This window comes from Panicum hallii, chromosome 5 (assembly GCF_002211085.1).
Source record: "Panicum hallii strain FIL2 chromosome 5, PHallii_v3.1, whole genome shotgun sequence".
Taxonomy (NCBI): domain Eukaryota; kingdom Viridiplantae; phylum Streptophyta; class Magnoliopsida; order Poales; family Poaceae; genus Panicum; species Panicum hallii.
Genome location: NC_038046.1, coordinates 52,029,262 through 52,052,213, shown reverse-complemented (window position 1 = coordinate 52,052,213; position 22,952 = coordinate 52,029,262). Strand labels below are relative to the sequence as shown.

Sequence of the window (22,952 nt, the reverse complement as noted above, 5' to 3'; positions counted from 1 at the left end):
GTTTGGTCGTATTAATTAATTTCTCTTGTGGCAATGTTTGTTTGTGTTAATCATTCTAGCCGTCGATCGAACTCTCAAATCAACTAGGCGTAAGTCAACACACAGCTCTACTTCCCACTCTCCTCAGACAAGCTGACTGGGGCTGCATATTTCCGCTTAAAAGTAGAGGTGGGACTTGGTCGCGGCACGGCACACGGCATGGCCCGGCGGCCCGGCCCTCTCCATGTTTAGCTGGCGAGCTACCCTCATCGTGTCGTCCCGTGCAGGACAAGCATGGCACATGACTTGTGCCGTATTATACCATGTTTAGCGCCATGCTACTCGCGTCCTGTTGCGCTGTTGGGATCAAGCATGGCTCATGGCGTGACGTGTCATCGTCGTGGCGTGGTACCTAAAAGCCTATCTCTGACAACGTGTCTGTAAAACTTTATTTATCTTGCCACTAATTACAGTTAATTTGTCCGCATAATATCCACGATAGTTTGTCGTAAGGAGAGGAATAATAAAAACCAAAAGAGATATACATACCAGCTTATTATTAAGATATAATATTATCATACGGCTCATCGTGCTAAGATTCTTAGACACGTCATTGATCCTCTGGAGCGTTTATACCATGCTAGCACTGCAGTCCAGAGCTTATCGTATCATCCTGCACCCTGGGCGTGCTAAAAACGTTGTGCTTTGGAAGTTCAGAAATGGCTCTTATTGGTCACGCGTGTCATTGCAAGTCCTTGCTGGGCTATGCACCATCCTGGACGGCACACGGCCAAGCCCATGGTCCGTCCACCCACCCTGCACGGCACACCGCGCCACCGCCCGCGCCACCGACCTCCACCGCTGTGCAGTTGCAGTACAGCCGGCGGACCCTTGTTCGCTTGCCGCCGGAGCGGGCGTGGCGTGCGAGGAGCTGCGCCATTGATTGGCGCCGCCGGCCCAAGCTTCGCAGACTCGCAGGGCATGCGTGGCGCGTAGCCTTCTACTCCGATCCGTTTCGGAGCCAGCCGCGGCTAGCTTGGAGCCTAGTGCTTTCCTGTGCGGCAGGGCACGGCCGAGAGAAAAAAAAAATAAAATCTGCCGACGAATCTTTCCCCCAGCGCCGGCCGGACGCGCCGCCGCCGTCGGTCGCTTTCGTCTATGGCGCCGCGCCGACCGTATGCTCGGTTGCGCGCTGCCCTGCCACTCCGACGGCTGAGCTTCGCCGGCGGGCTGCGGCGTTCCGTGGGCTGCTTGGAGGATGCGGTCACGTGCGCACGTACAGATCTGCTCGGGTGTCTGGCTGTCGGCTGAGCGGCTGTCGTTCATCGCTATCGTCCTGCGGGGCCCTCGGAGGGGGCGTTCGGACGGGTGGCTCTTGGGCGGCCATGGGGGCACCACCGGACACCGCTTCTGGAACAGGGGTGTGCATGCCACCGGTTCGCCGCGCGCAGGCGCAGCTGCAGGCCACCTGGGCCGGTATGTGGCCCACCTGGGCCGGGAATATCTAATTATAAGCTAGAAACTATATATGGATTTCGGTTGTTTTGCAGCATAACGAAAATTTTATGTGTCAACCAGCTAGATTTTTCGTTTACTTGGCTCGGTTCCGTGACCGTTGCATTACGGTTTGGTTTACCATTTGTGTTTCAAGTTTTTTCTTTTCTGTTTTCTTTGTGTTGTGCTTTTGTGAGGCAACTTTTGTACGTGTTGTGTCTTGTCCGACTCATATACTTGCCCCCCCGTATTATAGTTGTTTTTCTACAGCCCAAAGTCCCCATAGCATTTGGAGTCGTCTTGCTCCGTTTCCCACAGCCCCTTCTGATGATGATGCCTTCAGTCATATCGTAGAGTTTATGAGCCTTGTTCAGATAGCACGTGGCACAAATTTCTCTTGAGGCCCTCACACGTGTGTTTACACATTACCACATAATGTTTTCATGAGATGATTTACCTTTTAATGTTTTCGTAATTGTATTAGTTAGGTTGCTTTATGCATTTTGTCTTATAGCATTTGGTAGGAAAATGCTTAATTTGGCCAAGAAAGTAGGACGATGGCAGCGTGTCAGCATCTTGCACAGTACTTCTGTGCTTCGTATGGTTAGTCCTCCAGGGAATAACGGGTGTGTTTCGTATACGAATCTATTCCTAATTTCTAGTCAAGGAGTCATTGTAAAAATGGCGTGAGGCACACGTGTTTTGCTAGGCTTTTCCGTAAAATACCGGTTGGTTCTTGTCATATTTTCAGTTGTCTTTCCATTCCCTGCATTGGTGGACTATTTTCTGACTGAAAATAGAATGCTCTCCACCCACATTTTTCATATCACCCCCCGCAAAAAAACAAGTTGTATAACATGGCATATTTTGATTGGATGGAAAAAATATGAGGGATGGATAAAAGAAAAAAATCAGCACTCTTTAGTTAGATAATCCCTTTTAATAAAAGAAGAATGACATAATAACACACATTTTTGACAACCTAAAAAACAACTATATTTTTCTTCAATTGTAGCCGACAACTCAGAAAAATTTAGCATGCATACAATTCCAAATCGCATTTTCTTTCTCAAATTTGCTAAGTTACAATTCAGTAAATAAAATTGCATAACTGGGCCTACAGATCTTGTGCTATTAATAAGACCGAGCCCCAAACATGAAAAGAGAAGAGAGCTCTGATAAATTGCGGGCAAAGTAGATACCCCAACGAAACCTCAAAGAATGGCCCCTATTTTTTTAACTTGAAATGCCCCCTGTTGTTGGTACCCGGGTAAAACAAACAGCTTATACCATTTTAAACAAGGACAGATCTTTGCATGTTGGAACTACAGGTCTATACTAGTCAACTAAACAACATATGTGGTGTTACATTTTATGAAACGACAATACCTGGAACATGGCAGATCTTGAACCAGTCCTTGCCTGTATCTTTTGTGCACCTCTCACTCAGTACAGAGCTGCAGCCAGTGATGGTCAGCTCCTTCAGCACAGTCAAGCGTTGCAGGCCCTTGGGCAGTGAGACCAGCTTTGGACAGCAGTTTATCTCAAGATATTCAAGTGTTACAAGTTCACCCAGCCATTCTGGAAGGTCTTCCAGCTCAGCGCAATTCAGAACCTTCAGGCTCCGCAGTGTACCAAGGGACCGGATAGCCTCAGGCAGGACATGTAGCGTTTCACAGTACTCGATCACCAGGTCCTCGAGCTTTGGCCTGTGGCGCAACAACATCCATTCGTTGGACGAAACATGGCAACTTTTAATCCACAGTCTCCTCAGAAGCGATGCCGATACTGAAGATGACGGCCAGGAAATACTCCCGGATGATATCATCTCACTACTACTGGACACTGATAAATCTGCTATAGCATCTGGCAGGCACGGCCTAGGCCTCAGCTTCGGACATTTTGTTACAGTGACAGTTTTCAGAACAGGAAATATGAATAATGCGGATTGAATGTCCTTGTGATCTACTGACCATGAAGTTGGCCAAATCTCCAGGTTGGGCATGTCCTCAAAGTGGAGTTCCTTCAATGACTGATATAGAGTACTTTTGTTTCTTTTCACAAAGACTTCAGAGCCCATACTACGAACACCGGTCATGTGGCGGAACTGAAGAGACTGGAGATAAGGAAGATGCCCAAGGGGCGGAAGGCAAGTGCAATCATGGATGTTGCTCAAACTGAGGGATACAAGATTTGAAAGCAACAGCTCCATGCTCTCAAGCATCCAGCTAGGAAACTTAGTGCCCTTGTAACCATCTATGTCGAGGACCTCAAGGTTTTCAGGTGGCACAAGAACTTCAAGAAATGTTTCAACACTTGTTGGATCCTCACAGAAACGTGAACCAGTCCATGACAAGGCCAAGCTGCTTAGTTTTCTCTTGATTCTTAAGTTTGCTCTTTTGGCATTAGTTGCCAGATCCTTCTTATGTGACCGACATTCAATCCTCAGATCACCAGTTAAAAGATTGAGGTTCTCTAGCTCCTCAATATTGCTATATCTGTCACCTATAATAATTAAGGACAATGTTTTGAGTTTCGTCCATTGCCCAAATCCATGAGGCAACCTCTCCAAAGTCTGGCATTGGTCATTTCTCAGGTGCTTTAAATTCCTGAGGTTTATTATGCCATCAGGTAACTGGGTCAGCTGTTCGCATCCGACAAGGTTCAAGCTCTCCAGCATCACAAGGTTGGATATGGAGTCAGGCAGCCTGCAAAGGCTCCAGCATTGGAACAAGATCAAGATCTTCAAATTACGAAGATTGCCAATTGATTCAGGCAGTTCTTCCAGACCAATATTCCATGAGAGATCGAGAGTCTGCAGGTTTGGTAGATGACCGGTTGATATGGGCAGTGACAAACTGCTTGAATGATGTGACAAAATAAGAAATTGAAGTTCTTTAAGGCCACCAATCGATACTGGTATTTCTGATAGACTACTACAATGAGACATATTCAAAGTATGCAGCCCAGTTATGCGACATATTGAGTCAGGGATTGACTCGAGATCGTTGCATTGTGATAAATTCAAGTGCAATAAATTTGAGAGGTTACCAATGCTTTTGGGCAATGATTGGAGAATGCCACACTGAGAAAGGATCAAATGTTGCAATTTTTGGAGGCTGCATATAGCATCAGGAAGAGTTTTGAGCTTACCACAACCTTTAAAATTCAAGGTCTGCAAGCTTTGGAGTTCACCAATGGAGTTTGGTAATGTCTCTAGAAATTTGCAAAATGACATATTCAGATTTTGCAGATACTGCAAATGACCAATCGAATCTGGTAGGGTATGGAGGCTACAGGCTGAAAGATTCAAGATCTCCAGATTTTGAAGGCTGCATATTGATATGGGAAGAATACAAAGATCACTGCAATTGGACAGGTGAAGAGTATGCAAATTGTGGAGGCTGCTGATGGAATTGGGCAGAGTTTTGATAGGGGATGAAGAAATATCCAAGTACCTCAGGTGTTTCAGTTTGCCAACTGACTGGGGCAGCTCAGAAACCGGACTGCCTCGCAAATCTAGTACTCGCAAGTACCTAGCATGAAGAACCAAATTGATGTCAAGATCATATCCCCATGAATGGAAGGCACGTATTTTGCGAAGCATGCTTCGGAGAACTTTTGGAGATTCCATGTCAGCAGTCAGTGATGCATAGCGGCATGCTTGAGAGTGACCATTATCTTGGTTGAAATTGATTGCCTGAACTTCATCCCCTGCAACAGATTGTGCAAGGTCATGCACCAAATGATGAATCTTGTACTTAACATTGCCATCTTCCTCTACTTCTTTCTTTGATAAATCAAGCTCCTCTACTTCTTGAAGGAATGACATCCATAACAAGTGCTCAAAACAGTCATTTGCTCTATCGAAAACCGATTGGCTGCCATACTTTGCCGGTTCAACAAACCCAAGAGCGATCCATTGCTGAATAAGCTTGTCCCTGTCAATCTCATGATTCCTTGGAAATACTGAACAATAAGCGAAGCATTGCTTCCAGCCAGGTGGCATCTGGTCATAGCTGAGTTTGAGAGACGGCAAGATCGTCTCTTCCTTCTCCATCTGCCATATCTCACTGTCCTTAACAGCCACCCATGATTGCTCAATCTTATTGAACCTCAGCATGCTCCCAAGTGCCTTTGCCGCTAATGGCACACCGCCGCATTTCTGAACAATCTCTTTGCCTACATTGACAAGCTTTGGATGCAAATCCTCTTCCCCTCCCTCGAAAGCCTTGCACCTGAATAGATCCCAGCAGTCGTCGTCGGAGAGGCCCTTGAGAACAAATGGCGGCACCGTGCCCACCATAATGGCGATCTTCAGGCTCCGCGTCGTAACGATGATCTTGCTGCCGCGCTTGCCGTCCTTGAGGAGCATCCGAAGCTTCTCCCACTCCTCCTGGTTCTCGCTCCACACGTCGTCAAGAACAAGCAGGTACTTCATCCCCGTGAACGTCCGCGACAGGAAGCTCGCGACGGCGTCGAGGTTGTCGAGGTCGCACTTCTCCTTGGTTGCGCTCACGATCGGCTGGACCAGCGTCCGGAGGCTGGATCCGACGGACATGGAGACCCAGATCCGGGGGTCGAACACCTCGTCGTTGGCCCGCCGGTCGTTGAACACCAACTGCGCGAGCGTCGTCTTGCCGAGTCCGCCAAAGCCGACGATGGGGATCACGGACACGTCCTCGTCGCTGGCGGCGTCGAGGATTAGCCGCATAAGCTTCTCCTTGTCGACGGTCCGCCCGACCGTCTTGGACTCGTCGACCATGGAGATGGTCTCGAGCCTGGGAGGAGCGGACGGGTGGGCCGGCGGGTAGATGCCGGGGCTCAGGCGCAACCTGTCCCTCCCGGCGGCGACGGCGTCCAGCTCGCGCCTCAGGGACCTCAGCCTGCGCGCCATGGCGAGGGAGCGGAGAAAGCAGAGGTTGGGGTCGATGCCGCACGCCGTGTTCTTGCGCTGGCGCGAAGCGGAGAGGTCGGTGCGGCACTCGTCGAGGAGGTCGTCGATGTCGTGGGCGACGTCTCTGAGCCTGCGGAGCCAGTCGCGGACGGCGCTGTCGCCGCCGCCGCCTCGCTTCTCGGCGTCGAAGAGGACGTCCCGTATGGTGGCGAGGTCGCGCTCCATTGTCCTCAGGTCGGCCTTGAAGCTCCTTAGGAGCGCGAGCTGGGCCCAAATCGGCGAGGCGATCTTGGCCAGCACCTCCTTGACGATGCTCGAGGCAAGAACTCCATCCGCCATTGCTTCTCGAGTCTCGACTGTAGCTTAGTCAATGAGGAACGGAGAGGTTGCTCAGCTTCTGAGCTTAAGCATGTCTCTGTACTGTAGTGGTCAACCGTGGTTGGCGGGTGTTTACCAACACTCAAATGCCGCGTTGAAACTAGGCCACAAACCAAGCAATAAATTAGATTTTTTTAGATAAAGAAAAAGAGATCCAGCCTCTACGCCCAACATTCATGGATGTATACATCCCAAGCAATGAATTCGGTGGTAGAGTCTCTAGAGAGGCCGCCCACGGCCCATCTAAGCTCAAACCTAACCTGTCTGCTCGAAAGACCTTCCTGTCGAGATAACGCCAAGTCGCCAAGGAACGTTTCCTCACAAGCCTAATGATACGGGATTGGGTGTAGTGGAAAATAGCATCCAACCTGAGTTATTTGGAGCCTCAGCTACTTGGTCAATGTAATTTTCCAATCTGCAGGATTGTTAAAATATTTGTTTAGAATGAATTATCGTTCTGACTTTGCTAACAAGTGGAATCAGAAAAAAGCGGAGACTTTTATATTCGTTAGGACTAAGCTCCATTCTGTCCCATAGCGCAGACTTGACTGTGACCTATACCTGCGTTGGGGAGTTTTTTTTTTAAAAAAAAAGTCTGCTGGGAGTTCTTCATCCATACAGAACAACGCCGTATGTGAATGAGCAACACCTTCACTCAGCTGGGTTATCAGAGTGATCCTCAAGCACAAGAGTTGCTGGCCAAACTCTCTGACGCTCCTGATTCAGTACCTCCTCTCACTTAAAGATGCTGTGCTTCGTTACAAGAACCGTGTGTGGCTGGGACCTAACAAGGAGCTGCAACCACAGGTGTCGTCAGCTTTGCATAGTAGCGCTATTGGTCTGGCATGAAATCTGATGTGCATAAATTTGTCCAAACCTGTCTAGTATGTTCCCTCTTCTTCTTGGGAGGTGATCGCTATGGATTTTGTGGAAGGTCTTGCTCGTTATCATAATGCTGACTTATAATGGTGGTCGTGGAAAATTGTTCTCGCCATGCTCATTTCCTCTTCTCCATCCTTACTCTGCTGAGAAAAAAGTGTTACCTCAATAACCGGCATCAGTTTGATGCAAAGGTTCCTGAATCCTGAAGATGCTGCTGAAGCTATTGGGCCTCGCAGTAGTTCTCGGGCTCGCCAAGTGAGTACTTAGAGTGTCGGCCCAGAGTAGGTTTAGGACCATGCCATAGTCCATGTACTAGTGTTTTTTTTTAGAAGTACTAGTATATTTACTAGTTAAAAACTATGAAACACGGCGGGTTCCTAGCCAACCAGGCCGGCCACGTCGGCTAAAAGTCCCCGGTCATCCGATCGTCCGATCCAATGGTCGGAAGAGCTTATTACAGTCACTTTGTAAAAAAAAATCTTCAAATTTTGTAAGAATCAACCAGTAGTCCAAGTTGAAGCCTGTGGATTTTTGCAAAACACACCCCAAATTTTATAAAAATCAAACCGTAGTCCATGCATGTGCCTTGCATTTTTTGCAAAAGAGTCCTCAGCCTTTTTAATAATCGACCTGCGGTCCACCAAGAACAGCCATCGAATTTTGTAAGAATCAACCAGCAGTCCATGTTCGAGCCTGTGGATTTTTGCAAAACACACCCCAAACTTTATAAAAATCAACCTACAATCCACGCATGCGCCTCGCATTTTTTGCAAAAGAGTCCTCAGCCTTTTTAATAATCAACCTGCGGTCCGTCAACAACAGCCATGTATATTTTCTCAAAACAAACTCTAACCTTTACGTAAATTAATTTAAAGCTCTTCAACTCCGAGGGATTGTTCCTACCACCCTATAACTCAAATACTAATTACGTTCAAAACCCTAGCTACCACCTTCAAAATATTGGATCTCTTACGTTTTAGCTCGGTTCTCAGCAATCCTTGTGCCCACCCGATCGTGGCGAACCACTATATTTATAATTATTTTAATTTCCACAAAAATAAGATAAAGAGACACATGTAGTATGACAATATAGACACTACGCGCGTAGAGGCGCCGCAAGTGAGGCCAACCAATAGGGCCACGTTAAATGAATATTAATTAATATATTTCTCTAAAAATGCTAGATCTAATTTTGTTTGATTCCTCAGCTAAAGTAATTGCTAAATCTATAGCCTCAGGTCAAAGATTGCATGTCTTTGCACCTGTTTCAATTTAAATGATTGTTTATTTTCTAAAAATGGTAAAGTGCATAGTGAATAGCTCAAAAATATTTTCGGTGTCGGTTTCGTGCTTACTAATGTTGGTGCTTTTTTTTTAAAAAATAAAAGAGTGCTGCTTGGATCTCTCTACCGCTGTCTTCCTCTCCACAGTTTTTGTAAATACGTGCTAGCTACCTTGCTACTGTACCCCACTGTGTATAAATCTTAATGTATCGTATCCTGTACTCTAATATACTCTAATATGTATAGTCATATTTATGATGCACTTCAATCACCGTTGTTTCCTTCACACGCCAAGGCGCGTGACGATCACTAGTTGAACTATATGCGCGCGCGCAGAGACATACGGACAGACAGACAGAGAGCATCAAGTTTGCAACTGAATTCATATTCATTCCCAAGCAACCATTCCTCTGCCCTCATACTCGCGTTCTATCTCCTTCCTAGGTCCAATTCTCCGATTCTATCCTACCGCTGCTCTAGATTGCTAACAAACATTTTTTTCCCATTGCAAATGGTACATTCTGATATTAGTGTGCCACTAGATCTATTCTGATTACAACCAAGTTTCGTTCCGAGGTGTTACATGGATTTCTTTTTTCTGATAAGGGGCCACGAGAAGATAGAACCTGGAACAAATAGGAGAACTACTCCTACTCCTCATGGTAGAACTTTGTGTGTGCGGGATTCCGGCTGCCGTCTTCGCCCGGCCGGCACACGGTCACGCGCGCCTCCGGCGAGGCCGTCCGCATGGCCGAGACCCGCATTTGGATGGCCTTCATCTCCTCATCTCCTAGAGCTCCCTCTTCTTCCACGGTGACCAACAGCAGCTGCTCCAGTGCCGGAGCCCTGTTCATGAGGAACCTGAGCAGCCGCAGCTCGCACCTCGTCCCTCGAATGTTCACCACCTTGATGAGCGTCAGGTGGTCGAGAAGGATGTCCACGTTAGGAACGATGTCAGGCTCGTCCTCGCCGGCCGCCGGCGATGCCGCGGCGCCGCTAGCGTCTGGGGGTTCGCCGGCGAGGAGCTGCAGTTTCAGCAGAACAAACTCAGCTGGTGAGCACTGGCACTGCACACGAGTAGGTGGCTCCAAGATTGATCTGCGTAAATATTGAGCTGAACTACTTGGACACTGAAATTATTCAGAGAAGCAATGGTTCAGAGCTTTACACGGATGAAGAGGCGATCCAGGATTGGGAAAACGATGAACTCGAAACATGCGGAGACGCGCTCCACGTCGTCGTCTCCTAGAGAGGGCATCAGCAGCTGCAGCTCTTGGAGATTCGGCGCATCGAACCCGATCGCAAATCCTCGGCTTACATCGATATGCTGATTCACGATTGGTCACCGGTCAGTCTAGCATTTTCTGCTCATGTTGATTTCGTATGCAAGAATTGGTCGAATGATTGGGAAGAAGTATACTCACGAGCAAGCCAACGGAGCAAAGCGTCAAGATGTTGGCATGCGCGATGCACTCCAAGAAGTTTGAGTAGGCGAAGTCGTGCCGGTCGTCATCGTAGTCGCCGGAGCCGAGGTGAGACAGGTACGCATCCCGCAGGGCCGGCGTGGCACCGAAGTGGACGGCAGCAGCGTCGTCCTCGTCGGGGTCGCTCGAGCAGACGATGTCGCCGTGGAAGGCGAAGGACTCGAGCGCGGGCGCGGCGACCTGCAGCCTGCGCACGGCCGGGCAGCGCACGAGCTCCAGGACCCGCAGCTTCTCGCCGGCGATCCTCACCGACGTGAGGTGGCGGCAGCGCCTCAGGCTGAGGGACTCCAGCGCCACGCAGTTGGAGACCACGGCCTGAACTGCCTGGTCGGTGACGTCGGCGTGGCTGAGGGAGAGCGAGCGGAGGCCCGCGAGCCCGGCCGCGCCGGGCGGCACGGCGCGGAGGCCGAACCCGCCGAGCGCGAGCCGCTCCAGCGCGTTCTTGGCCAGGAACAGGTCGCCGGGGAGCTCCAGGAACGTCGAGCTGCCATGATCGTTGTCCGCCCCCTGCCTCTGCGCCAGGTCCACCTCCACGTCCCTGGCGCCCCGCGCCACGGCGGCTGCGACCCACCCGACGACGTCCCGCCCGAACGAGCTGGCGGCGTCGTCGCTCCCCAGCGCCACGCGGAACACGTCGAGCGGCGCGCCGTACTCGGCGTGGAGCCCGAGCCAGCGGCTGACCGTGGCCGCGGCCCGCGCCGGCGGCTGGCCGCGGGCGAAGCCGCGGTCGGTGAAGTCGATGGCCGGGGAGGAGGCGAGCGCGCGCAGCCACTGGCGCGCCCACCGACGGGAGAGCGCGCTGGTGCGGGCGGCGTGCTTGAGCGGGAGGCCGCGGAGGATGGAGTGGAGGAGGTCGTCGGGGAGGCCGCTCAGCCGGTCCTCTGCCGCCGCCGCCGCCATGGCTCCCCGCTTGCTCGTGTGGCGCGACTCCATTGAAGGTTCTTGCCTTCTTGGTGAGCTCGGTTGACGTGCCGCTGGGAGTCGTTGGATCGATGAAGCTTTGGTTTTATATTGCTGCACTTGACAGGCACCTTGCGTTGCAAGATTGAGCAGCAGACGTGAGAAAGAAGAGCCACACCATACGAGAGTGACAATCTGGACACCATAAATTTCCATCCCATTAGGAAGGAACCTACAAATATTGTTGGCCAAATGGGCTGGGTCCAGCGGGCGCACAAGGCACGGCACGAAAAAATCCAACACTAACCTAGCCCGGCCCACTACCAATAAGGTTAGTGCCGACATGACCCATGGACCGTGTCGTGCCTGGGCCGGGACCTCGGCCCATAGTGCCGGCCCGAACATGACACGACTAACGAGTCTACCCGATCAGGCACGACTAATTTGGGCCAGACCAACTAGACGTTGGGGGCTTTGAGCCCGTTAACGGCCTGCAACGGGGCCTCGGGTATATAACCCGTCGCCGCCACTCCCCCGGGCAAACCCTAGCCCATTTCCTCCCCTCCCCGCGCCCCCTCGCCTCGCCTTCCGCCTCCGCTGCCCTGACTCACCTGTGCTCTTCGTCTCCTTGCCTTCCTCCTCTCCGGCCGGCGGTCCTCCGCCGCCACTGGCCGCCGCCGCCAATGGTCGGCAGCCCGGGCCATCTCGTCTCCTACACCCTCGCGCCCCTCCTCCACTCTCCTCATCTAGATCTAGAGCACCTCGTCTTTTTCTTGTCCAGCCGGCGGTCCTCCGCCGCCGCTGGCCTACACCCCCGCATGGCACGACTCTTCATGTCCTACTCTTATCCTCTTGTGTCCTTTCCAACTCCGGCTTGGCACTCCATCCCGAAACCCAAACCCTAGCCTAGTCTTCCACTTGTCATCTCCTTGTCCCCGTCGTCTACCTTGCTAGAGGTTCTGTGCTCCGGTTCGCAGTCCGTTGAGGAACCAGAGTGCCGGATCCGTGGGTCCCTTACCTCACCGGCGGCTCTAGCACTCTGGACTCTCCCTTCTTCGACCTTGCCGGCGGTTCTGGTGCCTGACGGATCTAGTTCATTTTGCCTATAGTGTCTAGGTCGGCACAAACCCTATGGGTTTGCCGTGCCTGGGTCCGAGGATAGGCACGTAGTGCTGGCACGGCACGGCACGACTAAACTATCATGCCTAGTCGTGTCGTGCCGGTTAAGGTTAGGGTCGGGTCGTGCCGTGCCGTCCTATTTGACCAACTATACCTACAAACCAGTTTGGACTTTTGGCGGCTGCTTGCGAGACAAGAATGCCTCATTTTGAGGTTAAGAGCTGACTCTGTTCTATAGAGAATCTGCTCTATAGGATTGGCTTTGTTCGAAAAAAAAAAGTTGGATGCGTATTAGTAAAGATGGCACAAATGTTGAAAACGAAGAAGTTGTGGTTAAAAATCGTTATAATTTGATTCGTACAAAAATAATAAATTTTGGGTGAATATGCACTAGAGTACAGCACCGCACAGGGTACATAATGCAGCGCAATATATGCCTGTAAAATGCCATGCAAGTGGTAGTTCTAAAAGAGCGACACGCGAAGACCCACCCACATAGTTCTGCTGTCTTGACAAATCTAATATTGCCATCAACTGCTCCGCACCATGCCTACGCTAAATACGTCCATGTGGACATGTGCAAGTGGAACTGTAGAAGAATTCACAATAGCAGAGGGTAACAACTACGCATGATGAGAAGCAGACCATAGTGCAGCTTCCTCACCAAACAATCGCAGCCACACAAATAACATGGAATAATTGCCGTCTTAGAGCACATGATTTGGAATACACTCACCATCAAAACTGAAAATAAGCACTCCATACACTTATCTGATATAGCAATGGCACAAAACTGTGGATCATTTTCTGAGCCCATCCATCACCAAAACTTGTCAAGCCTCAGGGTAAAACATATCCATCATCCGGAACTGTTAAACCACAGGGCACTTATATTCCATCTTCTGAATAAATGAGACCCGTAAATTAAAGAATGACGGCCAATCACCAGTATCTGATGGTCTGTAAATACCACTAGTGTAAAATATTGCTTCTCAAAATCTTCAATGCTGTGATCAAGCTGCTTGAAGATCACGATACTTTGCAGATGTTGTATGTGCCTATGCCTTAGCTGAGTCACTCTATTTTCCTAGGGAACCTCTACTAACAACACAGTACGGACTACAACAGGAATTGGGCCACAATCTATTATTGGCCGTATCCAGATGGAGGCCTCCGGTTTGAACTTCTGTCCAAAGAGCCATAACGGTTCTGTGACTGCTGTGCTCGTGAATCAGCCCTAGTGGGTGGTGGTGCGCCTCCATAAGGCCCTCTTCCAGCATGTGAACTATATGGTTGTTGCTGCCACTGTTGGGCTCCACCATATGGAGGGGGCCGGTAGCCTCCACCACGAACCCCAGGATATGCTGATGGGGGTTGCCCATACAGTCCACGACCTGATGGCGCAGCAACAGGCTGTGATGAATACATGCTGCCACCAGTCTGCTGGTATCCATATGCAGGTGGAACCCTGGCTCTTGTGTCATGGTAACCATCTCTTGAATATGGGTAAATTTGTTGCCTTCCTCGGTTACCTTGTTCATATTGCGAAGGCCCTGACCTTTCATGCTGATAATGACCTGATCCTGATGATGCATAAGCTGGTATTTGACCACTAGGAACACTACCCCTAGGCACATACCAACCAGACTGCTCCCCTCGTGGAGGAATTCCTTGATTGACGTTAGGGTGCACTACATTCAGATGGTGCATGCCATTCATTATAGTTTGATATGGCACTGATGGGCTACTATGTTGCCCCCTACCCTGAGCATTTAAGCTGTTTATGACTAGTCGGTGGGCTGCCTCTCCAAGTTGGCGGCCTGATATGGCTCCTGGCGGGTTGTGCCTAAGAACCATTGTACAAGATCAGGATTTTTCCGTTTGTCCGCAGAAATACTAAGGAAGCAACAGAAAGGGGTGACAATACCTGTTGCTATTATCATGAGGCCTCCTGCCACTATCTTCATGCCACAGCACTGGAGGCGGTTTCAGATCACCAGCTTCAACAGTCTGCAGAATATATTGAACAGAAAGCTTATTCATTGTTAATATCATGATGCTTACAGCTATACACTAAAGTACTAGTTCCAAACCTTCTTGGGTATGACAACACCGGCTGGAGGCCGGGCTATGTGCTTATGATAATCCGGAAGCTTGTAGATTGAGCATCTGATTGATGCAAATGCCATGATTGTTAAATACAGCCACTAATAAGTAGCAAAACATGTCAGGCAAAGCTGAAGAGGTTAATCTTACATCACTTGATTATCCATAATATCCTCCAGACCATCCACAGGAGACCTAAAGATAGGAGGGCATGGGTCCCCACTGCAAAGTGTTATGTAGCCATTCATTCCACCACTGTAGAAAACAAGAAAAAGTATTAGAGATATCTGAAAAAAAAGTTTCTCTTAGTGCATGTAAAAATCAGCTATCAACATAATTAGCAGGCAAACTGGTTCCCCGCTGTTTTATTCATTTATCCCCAACCATAACAAAAGATACACATTAACAAAATAGTATTCCTGATTAACTTCACTAACCTAGCAGAAGGATCAAGCTTTTCTTTAATTTCATTTCTCTCTCTGTCAGGCAGATGTCCAAATTTGCTGTTGAGAGAGTAGATATAAGGCGAAAGCGGGTGTGATCCATTCACGAAAAGCATATCGAACATGACACTGTTTCTCCTTGCTTCTTCAGGCTACACAGAAGATGAAAACAAAGCAAATCTTAGAAGATTCATATTCCTTGTGGCTTATAAAGCATAAATGAATAGCAAACTGTTTCATTACCGTACCGTCAAAGTATGCTCAACTTTTTTTATCTCAGCCAACAAGCGAGCTTCATCGATAAAGGGCAGTTTTGCAATCCCCTGCAAAACATGTTTTTACAGTTACTAATTAAACAAGCACATATCAAAAAAATAAATGTGCTCTTGAAGAATAACTCACTTGCCAAGAGTATCTTTTCCCATTCATATCTACTTCGAAATCTGCATAGTAAATGGGAACATGGATCAGATAAAATATAATATCAAGGATCTGATATTATCGAGTACTTCACATATTAACAAAATCAGCATACCAGTAGGATAAAAATCAATTATTGGTGAACTGGGGTCGGTCATCAATCGGCGATACTGTATCGGTAGCGCATGGGCGCTGAAAATTTAATGTGACAGCTGTTAAATTACTCTCCATCATACTTGAAGAAACTAAGAGACTAAAAATTGCAATCCTAGCATACTCACCTTGCAGCTGGGAAAACACCCATAAGCTGATCAAAAGGTTTGAACGGCGTCCCAAGTTCAAATGTAATATTAAGATGACCCAAATCCTTCAAATCCGAAGCGAACGGAGCATAGTGATAAGGATAGAACCTACATACAAAAAAGATATATTACAGAATGAGATACTGGATGCGCAGGCAAAAAGAGTAATCAAGCCTGCAAATATCTTGCAAATGGACCTTTCAATAATTTGATATACTTAGCTAACTTGAGCAAGCTAAATTACCATTGCCATGAGCAGACCCCTTCATAATAGTAGTGCATTACCCAACATAAACCTTCAGTGTATTTGAGAACCTAAGAGAGGGTGTCATATAAGATTATTAAGCAATAAGATTTCAGCTGGTTAGAATAGCAACATTCTCTAAAAAGAACCAAATAAGTATTCTCTCAGAGTCAAAATTAAAGCGAGTAACAACAGCAACAACCACAAAGCCATTAGCCCCAAGCAAGTTGGGTATGCCAAAGACAACAATGGTACTGTAAAAAAATATTGCCTCATGCCGCTAATAAGAAACTTACGACATCTCTGCGTATTTCTTCAATCTGTTCAGGCGTTCTTGCCCCAAATTTCTCTTCATAGTACCTTTCCCTCCATCCTGGTTCTCCAAGTTTCACCTGAACATAACCAGCAATAATATTTCGCATTAATTTAAACATTGCTACATTCACTTAATAGTGAATTAATGCACTAAATTTCACAACATTGCTTATTATCGTTCAAAAATGTGGAACTGTATTTTTAAAAGAGAAAATATCAGTCTCTAGTGGTTTTAGTGAGCAATCATGTTCAGCAACATTTAGTAATATCATATCATATCATATGCTAGCAAATCATTTTAGGTTAACCACATCAAATGGATTCCGCAACAGCATATGATTTGTTCCCAAATAACCATTGATTTAGAAGACATACCTTATCCTCCTCTGGATTTTCAGAATTAAAAATATCTGACTTCTCTCGAAGCGCATCTTTAAGCATTGACTTCAGTTCTTCTTTGTTTTCACGTTCCTAAGGGAGTCATCATGAATGTCAGGTAAAAATTGCAAGTTTTTGCAAGTACATGTATGATCTTCTCAAGCCATATGGGTAGAATTACTTGGGCTTCAAGGCCATTTTCTGCTTCAACTATGGCTGCAGCAATGCTGGAACCTGGTGTTGATACTCGTGCAGTTTTACGAGCTCGATTGTTCCTTTCTTTATTGTCTTTATGAGATCCATTCTGCTCATATGGTGCAGGTGCAGCCCCAGAGGCTAGGCGAGACCCTTGAAAACGTTGAACAGGCACAATAAGATCATCCCTAACATGGGGATCCAGATCGTCACCCCGCTTCGCTTGGGCCTTTTCTCGTTTAATTCTTTCCGCATGACGCTGCAACAGGGGAATATTATTGTAAAACTGTAAGTGGAAATTCCTAATTCTTGTAAAGAATTTTTCGACAATTGACCAGAACCAATGCAGGGAGAAAATAAGTTTGAAAACTTTTTGCGCAGGATTTCAAATTGCCTTATTACAGAAGATTAGAAAAGTTTCAGGCCATACATGCAAAGGGACATGCAAGCTAACTCATAAAAACATGGTGCTCTGCAATTAAAACTCATGGCTAATATATTCAAATTCTGCAATATACGACGAAAACCCCCTTTCCAGATGTTTTTGTTCTACTACATCGAACCAGTACAGTTAGAAATTTGAACTAAAGGAAACATTACATTCAGAAAGGGACTAACAGCCTCTTTGTTGGTGGCTCTTGTTCGGTTTCTTTTCTAGCCTCACCCAACTTGCTTGGGACTACTCCCTCTGTTTTTATTTACATGTCGTATTAGGTTTGTCCTAAGTCAAACGTGGCTAACTTTGACCAAATCTATAGAAAAATAGAGCAACAACAATACTAACCAACCTAAGGACTATCAATATATATTTCATGGTGAATTCAATGAAACAAATTTGGTTTTGTAAATGTTATTATTTTTTTCTACAAATTTGGTCAAAGTTGGACAAGTTTGACTTAGGACAAACCTAATACAACGTGTAAATAAAAACAGAGGGAGTAAAAGACGTTGCCACTGCTGCTTTTTGTATTCTAGTTGCAGTTCAATAGTAAAAACTACAGGAGAGAAACAAATCAATAGTCATCCTCATGTACCTGATGCAAACGGGCTCTTTTCTGAAATATTTTATCCTCATAACGACCAACTGCTTGAATGAAGTATTCAACTCTTTTCAGATCAGGCTAAACCAAGAAAGAAGAAGCAAAATTACTATTTAATACCAATGGGGATCAATTTCTGAATCTGCTGCAACACTAACTCCGACAGAAATGAACTTTGATTACCGTGCAAGAATCAGTTAAATAGCCACACATCGAGGAAAATTCCTTCTTGTATACTGCAATTAGCAAATTAATAGCTCCCTACAGAAAACCAAGACAACAGTATCAATGCATGACAAAGTTAGGAGTGAACTGCAAGCAAAGAGACAAACTTATGGACTTTAAAGAATAAAAAGAGATCTAGTGCAGCAGAAGCAGAAAACCAAGACATCAGTATCAATGCATGACAGAGAAACTTGAAAGGTACTAGGTGCAAAGATGGATGCTCAGTCAAACAAACAGGAAACAAACCTCACGGATCTCTAGTGTTGGCATATGTGGAAGAAAATCATTTCCAACAAAGAAGCACATGAAGATGAAATCATCAACAATGCGTTCAAAATCAATTTGGAAAGGTGGTTTTGGCATTCTGAACTCATATTCTAAGTATTCCCGAAGGGTCCATATATTCACAAACTGCAAAAGCACAAAAACAAAGGTATTCAATGAATTCATCCAGATGTCTTATGAAACCATCTGTTACAACAGACAATATATGTCATTATAACCTGATAAGGCTTCTTGGGAACAATAGCATCCCCCTTCTCATCAAACTCCCCAGCTTTTCTTTTCACCTTTCCTTCACAGTTTGCTGCTAAATGCCCCACCTGACCACATAAGAAGCATTTATCCTGCTGTCCAGGTGTATAAACTACCTGCAAACACAAAAACAAATGAGTCCTTAAGGCATAGATTCAAAGAAAAAGAATAACAATGTAGGGACAGATGGTAATACAAATTCTGCAAACAAAAAATAACATAAACAAGGAGAATATAGAACAAACTCATTTTTTTTCTTGAACAATGACAATAATACATATAAACATTTAAAAGCATATATAATCCACATTGAGGACAGCTAACCTCTCTCAGTATTGAGAAATGTACTTCATGTGTTGCTAAAGCTAACATGATTAGATCTGCATCCTGCATTTATGAGTATATGAAGCTGAATGAGCAGGCCAGAAAAAATAAAAATAAAAATAACCTACATAAAAAATAATATAGATTTGTTGAACATACCAGGCCATACAGGCAATGGCGTGTATTTGGGTTAAAACCAGACAAATTCCGTTGGCCACGAATGTAGGACATGATTTTATGTTCCCCTTCACCAGGAACATTGGCATCAGACAAGATAACCTTCAAAAGACCTTAATTAGAACATAAATGGTTTTATTGCATCAGGCTTTCTGAAGTTAGTGGCAGACTTTATCAACAAGACAAAGAATATGATAGAGGGGCCTGATTTTGAAAGCATTGCTAGGATGTGAAAAAGTAAAATCAGGATCACCTTATACTTACTTTAATTTGTTTCCATCCAGGATCATAATTCAATCTGAGATGGATGTAATACTGCAAAGCAACTGATAAAACAGCCATAAACTCAGTCCCTGGAGTAATAACATTGGAATCACATGTCTGCGATTGCTGTTTTGGAGGAAGTTTTCTGCCTTCCCTCTCAAACTCTTCACGTAGCCGTTCTTCTTCTGCAGCCTGGAGGCACATGAATATTGCGCTGTGATTGCAAATTTGCAATAAACTGGTTGCATTGCAACTGCCAAAAATAATGAGTGAAAGGGCAGTATACAATCATGCACAGACCAAACGAAGATAGTTTCAGTAGAATACTGACCGCATCCGCTGCATCTTTTGCAGCTCTGAATCGTCTGGAGCGCTGCTGGTTCATCTTAGCACGAGGAGCCACACCATCTGTAAAGCCATTGTACCACAGTTAAAATTATGAGCAACCATGAAAAGATCACAGGTATAAGGAATACATTGATCATTTAATTCAGAGGACATGGACATGCTATTCAAAAAGAGCAGACACAAACTATTACATATGAGAACAAAACAACAAACTTTCATTACAGCACAAAAGCTTATGTAGTTATGGCAAGGTACTCTTCATGTACATAGTAATATGACGTCCACAACAATATCTAACAAAAATATACAGAATCCAGACTTCTACACATACATACAGCTAGAGAAACTCCACTGGTTCACACGACATAGAATTAATAGGTAGAATAGCAACAAATTTTCATCCACTGTAGCCGTGGAATACGTACCAATGGCCATATACAAAAGCCTCCGGGGGCGAACCATGACGAATAATCTGTCGATGTAATCAAACATACACTGGAAAACCTCACCGAATGTTGTTGGGGAAGGCTACAGCAGACAAATCCATAGTTAACATTTGAGTCGGAGAACAAAAACGATATGAGAATTAAGTTAAAGGTAAGTGCTTTTAACAAAGGATAAGGCAAATATTTCCAATAAAACTATATTACTGTTTTATTTGTATCATTATCTTCCTCTTTCTTGCTTTCTCTTTGGCCCATGTGGCTCATGTTTTGTTTCATCACTAACCTACCCCAATCTTTAATGTGAGTTCATGTTCTTGTTGCTGCTGATGTGGCAGCTTTCACTGAAATTATTCAAATGTAACACCAGCATATCGTCTGCTAACTGAAATAGCACCAAAATCACCTAGACATATAGGTTCAAAAAGGCTAACATTTGTTGCAATTTGCTTCTGCTGCAGTTTAGCAGACAAAAGACTTAATCTGGGTAATTCAGCAAACATTACTACGAAACAATGAATGAATTGTAACAATTTTGACGCCTCTGAGATGACTTGGAGACAATTCCGCAGCTCCTTTTTCTAGCAACGATCAAATTGCTGGCAGAGTACAAGCTAAAACCCGCTATTTCAATCCTCTAAGCTCTTATCAGTCAGCAATCACAGGTCCATCGCCTGATTACCGCATATGCATCAGACTCATCTCACACCCAAACAATCCCAAGCCTAAAGCAACCCAGCCCGAAACGAAACACCTGGAGTGGGGGAGAAAGGGGGAAAGGGGGAAAGGAAGGAATCCGGACTTACCCTGTCCTCCGGGTGGAAGCAGGGGTGTATGATACCATTCATATCGAGATAGAGGTTGTCGAACTCCAGGCCATTGGGGTTGGGCTTGGAGGTGTCGATGGGCACCTTGACGCCCTCGATCTCCACGGGCTCCTCCTCCACCACGTCCACCACCACCATCGGATACTTCTCCGCCAGCCACCGGTAGAACGCCGGGACACCCATCTCCGCTGCCGATGCACCGGCGCGGGCGTGGCCTAGCCCGAACCCTAACCCTAGTAGGAGAGCACGGGAGGCGGACGGGCGAAGAGGCGCGAAACCTTAATGAAGAGGGGGAGGTCACTGTCGGGCGGGCTCAATCGAGCAACTTCTGACGAAAAATGGTGCTGACGTCAGCAAGGACTAGACGGAGTGTTGTGTTCTACCTTTTATTGGTCTATTTACTTATTTGTTTTTATTTATAATTAGTTAGTACTCGTGCCTACTGCCAAATGCCTACTGTTAAGGATCTGTGTGGATATGCTAAAATTGAGTGTTAAATTTTAGCATATGTTTTCAAGTCTTAACTAAAATTTAGCTCAATCCATTAGCACTTAGATCCGAACAGAACCTAACTTAATCTCACTCCTTTTAACTTAATCTCACTCCTTTTAGAAATGTTCGATCGGTGTAATTTTTGAGAAGCCATGGCCGTACGGTGATAACGGAAAGAAACTATGAAAACTGAAAGCATTCCCAAACTAAATCCACTCAATCTATTCCAATCCCTCCACTCCAATTTCTCTTTTTTTTTTCTCATGGGAGAGCACAAATGACCAGCACCATCCTCTTACTGCTCTTTTTTACACGAAGCAACACCAGGCAACATCGCCTCCCTTTGCTGCTCAATACCTCCTCTCCAATAGACAAGCACCGCTAGCCGCAAACACCTCCCCATGCCATCTTCAAGCTAGTCAAGTAGTACCACCATCTGGAAACTCTCCCAAATCAGCATCGGCCCCTCCAAAACGAAGCCTACTATATCAACAACCATCCTTCGGCTTTCACCATCAGCTGAAGCTCCGTTCCATCCCTCCAACCAAACTATCAAGCTATATTCTGATATTACCCCTAAATGGAGCGCACTTCATCAAGAAAACAATCTACCTAATGTAGTTAGCGTATGCTTCCTTGGCCAAACAGTATTCATCTGATTTTTTTTCTCTAATCCGCGCAGCAACCAGTCAACCACGAGGGAATTCAACTAGTTGCTAACTGAAATGGCATCATGGACAAACAGGCCCAAAAGGCCAGCATTTGTCTGCAATTTGTTTTCACTACAGTATACAGTTAGCAAACAAACCGAAACAAAACAGACTAAATCTGGGTAACTCAGCGTTCGTCGCTCCTTTCTGTTAGCAGCAATCAGTTCACTGACAGAACACAAGCTACACAACACCAACTCTTTGTTCCGATCTCTCACCAGTAACCAACCAATCACGAGCCATCATCTGGTTACCAAGAACACATCGAGCGCTATCATCTGATCATCTCACACCCACCCAAGCAAGCCTCGCCTTCCGCGCTCCTCTCACGAGTCACGCCTAACCCAACGCAAGCTTCCCAGCAATCCCAACACATCGAGAAGAGAGAGGAAAAGGGGTAAAAAAGAGGAAGGGAGTGAGGAATTGAGCCGTGCTTACCCTGTCCTCGGGGTGGAAGCAGGGGTGTATGATGTTGTTCATGTCGAGGTAGAGGTTGTCGTACTCGAGGCCGTTGGGGTTGGGCCTGGAGGCGTCGACGGGCACCCTGACGCCCTCGATCGCCACCGGCTCCTCCTCCACCACGTCCACCACCACCATCGGGTACTTCTCCGCCAGCCACCGGTAGAACGCCGGGACACCCATCTCCGCCGCGGGGGACACGGGAGGCGGGCCGAGGCAGAGAAGAGGGGAAGGTGGGAGGGAGGACGCTGTCGTCTGTCGAGCCGGCCAGACGAGCAGCTTCCGCTGAA

The 22,952-nt window shown here is 46.6% G+C and overlaps 3 protein-coding genes across 6 annotated transcripts; all 3 read right to left on the bottom strand.

The window, feature by feature from the left end:
• Positions 1-2,511: 2,511 nt before the first annotated feature.
• On the bottom strand, positions 2,512-7,591 carry LOC112894262 (putative disease resistance protein RGA1). Its single transcript, XM_025961910.1, has one exon. It carries the CDS (start codon positions 6,707-6,709, stop codon positions 2,846-2,848), a length of 3,864 nt encoding a protein of 1,287 aa, XP_025817695.1. The 5' UTR covers positions 6,710-7,591; the 3' UTR covers positions 2,512-2,845.
• Positions 7,592-9,314: 1,723 nt separating this feature from the next.
• Positions 9,315-11,762, bottom strand: LOC112894850 (FBD-associated F-box protein At1g61320-like). 2 transcript variants are annotated; one of them, XM_025962678.1, is made up of 3 exons: positions 10,338-11,762; positions 10,082-10,240; positions 9,315-9,980 (listed from the first exon to the last, which is right to left on the bottom strand). In XM_025962678.1, exons 1-3 carry the CDS (start codon positions 11,700-11,702, stop codon positions 9,564-9,566), a joined length of 1,941 nt encoding a protein of 646 aa, XP_025818463.1. In that variant the 5' UTR covers positions 11,703-11,762; the 3' UTR covers positions 9,315-9,563. The 2 variants fall into 2 exon arrangements, with proteins under 2 accessions (XP_025818463.1, XP_025818464.1); XM_025962679.1 differs by having other exon boundaries at positions 9,315-9,938; positions 10,338-11,757.
• Positions 11,763-13,102: 1,340 nt separating this feature from the next.
• LOC112893318 (5'-3' exoribonuclease 3-like) lies at positions 13,103-22,890 on the bottom strand. 3 transcript variants are annotated; one of them, XM_025960571.1, is made up of 23 exons: positions 22,642-22,890; positions 20,157-20,259; positions 19,715-19,791; positions 19,384-19,575; positions 19,102-19,221; positions 18,943-19,005; positions 18,588-18,734; positions 18,331-18,495; positions 18,043-18,120; positions 17,854-17,940; positions 16,806-17,078; positions 16,622-16,717; positions 16,228-16,323; positions 15,932-16,002; positions 15,667-15,795; positions 15,501-15,577; positions 15,368-15,408; positions 15,214-15,288; positions 14,960-15,117; positions 14,673-14,777; positions 14,510-14,585; positions 14,344-14,426; positions 13,103-14,262 (listed from the first exon to the last, which is right to left on the bottom strand). In XM_025960571.1, the coding sequence occupies exons 1-23, from the start codon at positions 22,843-22,845 to the stop codon at positions 13,563-13,565; spliced, it is 3,216 nt and encodes a 1,071-aa protein (XP_025816356.1). In that variant the 5' UTR covers positions 22,846-22,890; the 3' UTR covers positions 13,103-13,562. The 3 variants fall into 3 exon arrangements, with proteins under 3 accessions (XP_025816356.1, XP_025816355.1, XP_025816357.1); XM_025960570.1 differs by lacking the exon at positions 22,642-22,890 and adding an exon at positions 20,981-21,281; XM_025960572.1 differs by lacking the exon at positions 22,642-22,890 and having other exon boundaries at positions 19,384-19,636.
• Positions 22,891-22,952: the final 62 nt, after the last annotated feature.

Excerpts from the sequence above, each read along its gene's own strand:
- LOC112894262 (XM_025961910.1), bottom strand. The coding sequence starts at position 6,709 with ATGGCGGATGGAGTTCTTGCCTCGAGCATCGTCAAGGAGGTGCTGGCC.
- LOC112894850 (XM_025962678.1), bottom strand. The coding sequence starts at position 11,702 with ATGTTCGGGCCGGCACTATGGGCCGAGGTCCCGGCCCAGGCACGACAC. Across the intron at positions 10,241-10,337 it reads TTTGCTCCGTTGGCTTGCTC|CATATCGATGTAAGCCGAGG; the intron begins GTGAGTATACTT and ends ATCGTGAATCAG. Across the intron at positions 9,981-10,081 it reads TGGATCGCCTCTTCATCCGT|TGCCAGTGCTCACCAGCTGA; the intron begins GTAAAGCTCTGA and ends ACTCGTGTGCAG.
- LOC112893318 (XM_025960571.1), bottom strand. The coding sequence starts at position 22,845 with ATGGGTGTCCCGGCGTTCTACCGGTGGCTGGCGGAGAAGTACCCGATG. Across the intron at positions 18,121-18,330 it reads CAACACTAGAGATCCGTGAG|GGAGCTATTAATTTGCTAAT; the intron begins GTTTGTTTCCTG and ends GGTTTTCTGTAG. Across the intron at positions 15,578-15,666 it reads GGTGTTTTCCCAGCTGCAAG|CGCCCATGCGCTACCGATAC; the intron begins GTGAGTATGCTA and ends TTAAATTTTCAG.